The following is a 721-nucleotide window of genomic DNA, read 5'->3' on the forward strand; positions in this document are numbered from 1 at the left end:
GGTAGCAGCCAAGCACTGAGCCTCAGTTTCTACCAGGGCTCCATAGGGATTAATTATGTCCCCTGCCCCTGTGGATGTGGCCCTGTCTGGAAAGAGGGCTGGCCTTCTGTGGTGTGAATGGTCATCCCTTCAAGGGTGGGTCCGCAGCCCACTCACGCCTGCGTTAGACAGTGGGAGCAGAGTCAACACACAGACAAACGGGGGGACAGTGGGGGGCACATCGAAGTACATGAGGTCAGGGAGACCCTTCCCCTGGAGCCAAGCCTCTGAACTGTGACCACCCAGGGGCCCCACCCACTTGCCAGCACTGACCGTGCTGAAGAGCTCGGCCGCCTGCTCCAGGAGGCCCACCAGGCCGCTCTCGGTGAAGTAGCGCCCAGAGCACACGCCGTCCTCGTCCGGGGACAGGGTGTCATCGGACACCGCGGACTCCTCCAGCACGTTGGAGGAGATGTTCTGGAAAGGACCACAAGAGAACCAGGCTGAGGGGCGGCACAGCTGGAGCCCTGGGGGGAGGACAAGGCGTCCACCTCCCCCTCCACCTCTCTCCCACCGCAGCTCTCTGGGGGTGGTGCTGTTTTGGGGGTACCCTGGAAGCCTGGGGGTCAAGACCACCCAGGATGCGTGAGGAGACAAACTGCGTGCCTCGCCTCGAGAATGAGTGTGTGAGTGGTGTGGCAGCGCAGTCCCCGCGTCTGGAGAAGAACTGCTCACAGGATCA

The 721-nt window shown here is 62.6% G+C and overlaps 1 protein-coding gene across 1 annotated transcript in view; it reads right to left on the reverse strand.

Moving 5' to 3' along the window:
- Positions 1-312: 312 nt before the first annotated feature.
- Positions 313-721, reverse strand: part of LOC123522057 (dedicator of cytokinesis protein 8-like) — a gene marked incomplete at its 3' end in the record, with an annotated part of 2,517 nt that continues 2,108 nt past the window's right edge. Inside the window, exon 2 of the mRNA XM_045293253.1 lies at positions 313-456. Coding sequence (XP_045149188.1) covers positions 313-456 — 144 coding nt within the window. The remainder of the gene's footprint in view (positions 457-721) is intronic.

Source organism: Echinops telfairi, unplaced genomic scaffold (genome assembly GCF_000313985.2).
Source record: "Echinops telfairi isolate 266 unplaced genomic scaffold, ASM31398v2 ScPeMD7_1742;HRSCAF=2258, whole genome shotgun sequence".
Taxonomy (NCBI): Eukaryota; Metazoa; Chordata; class Mammalia; order Afrosoricida; family Tenrecidae; genus Echinops; species Echinops telfairi.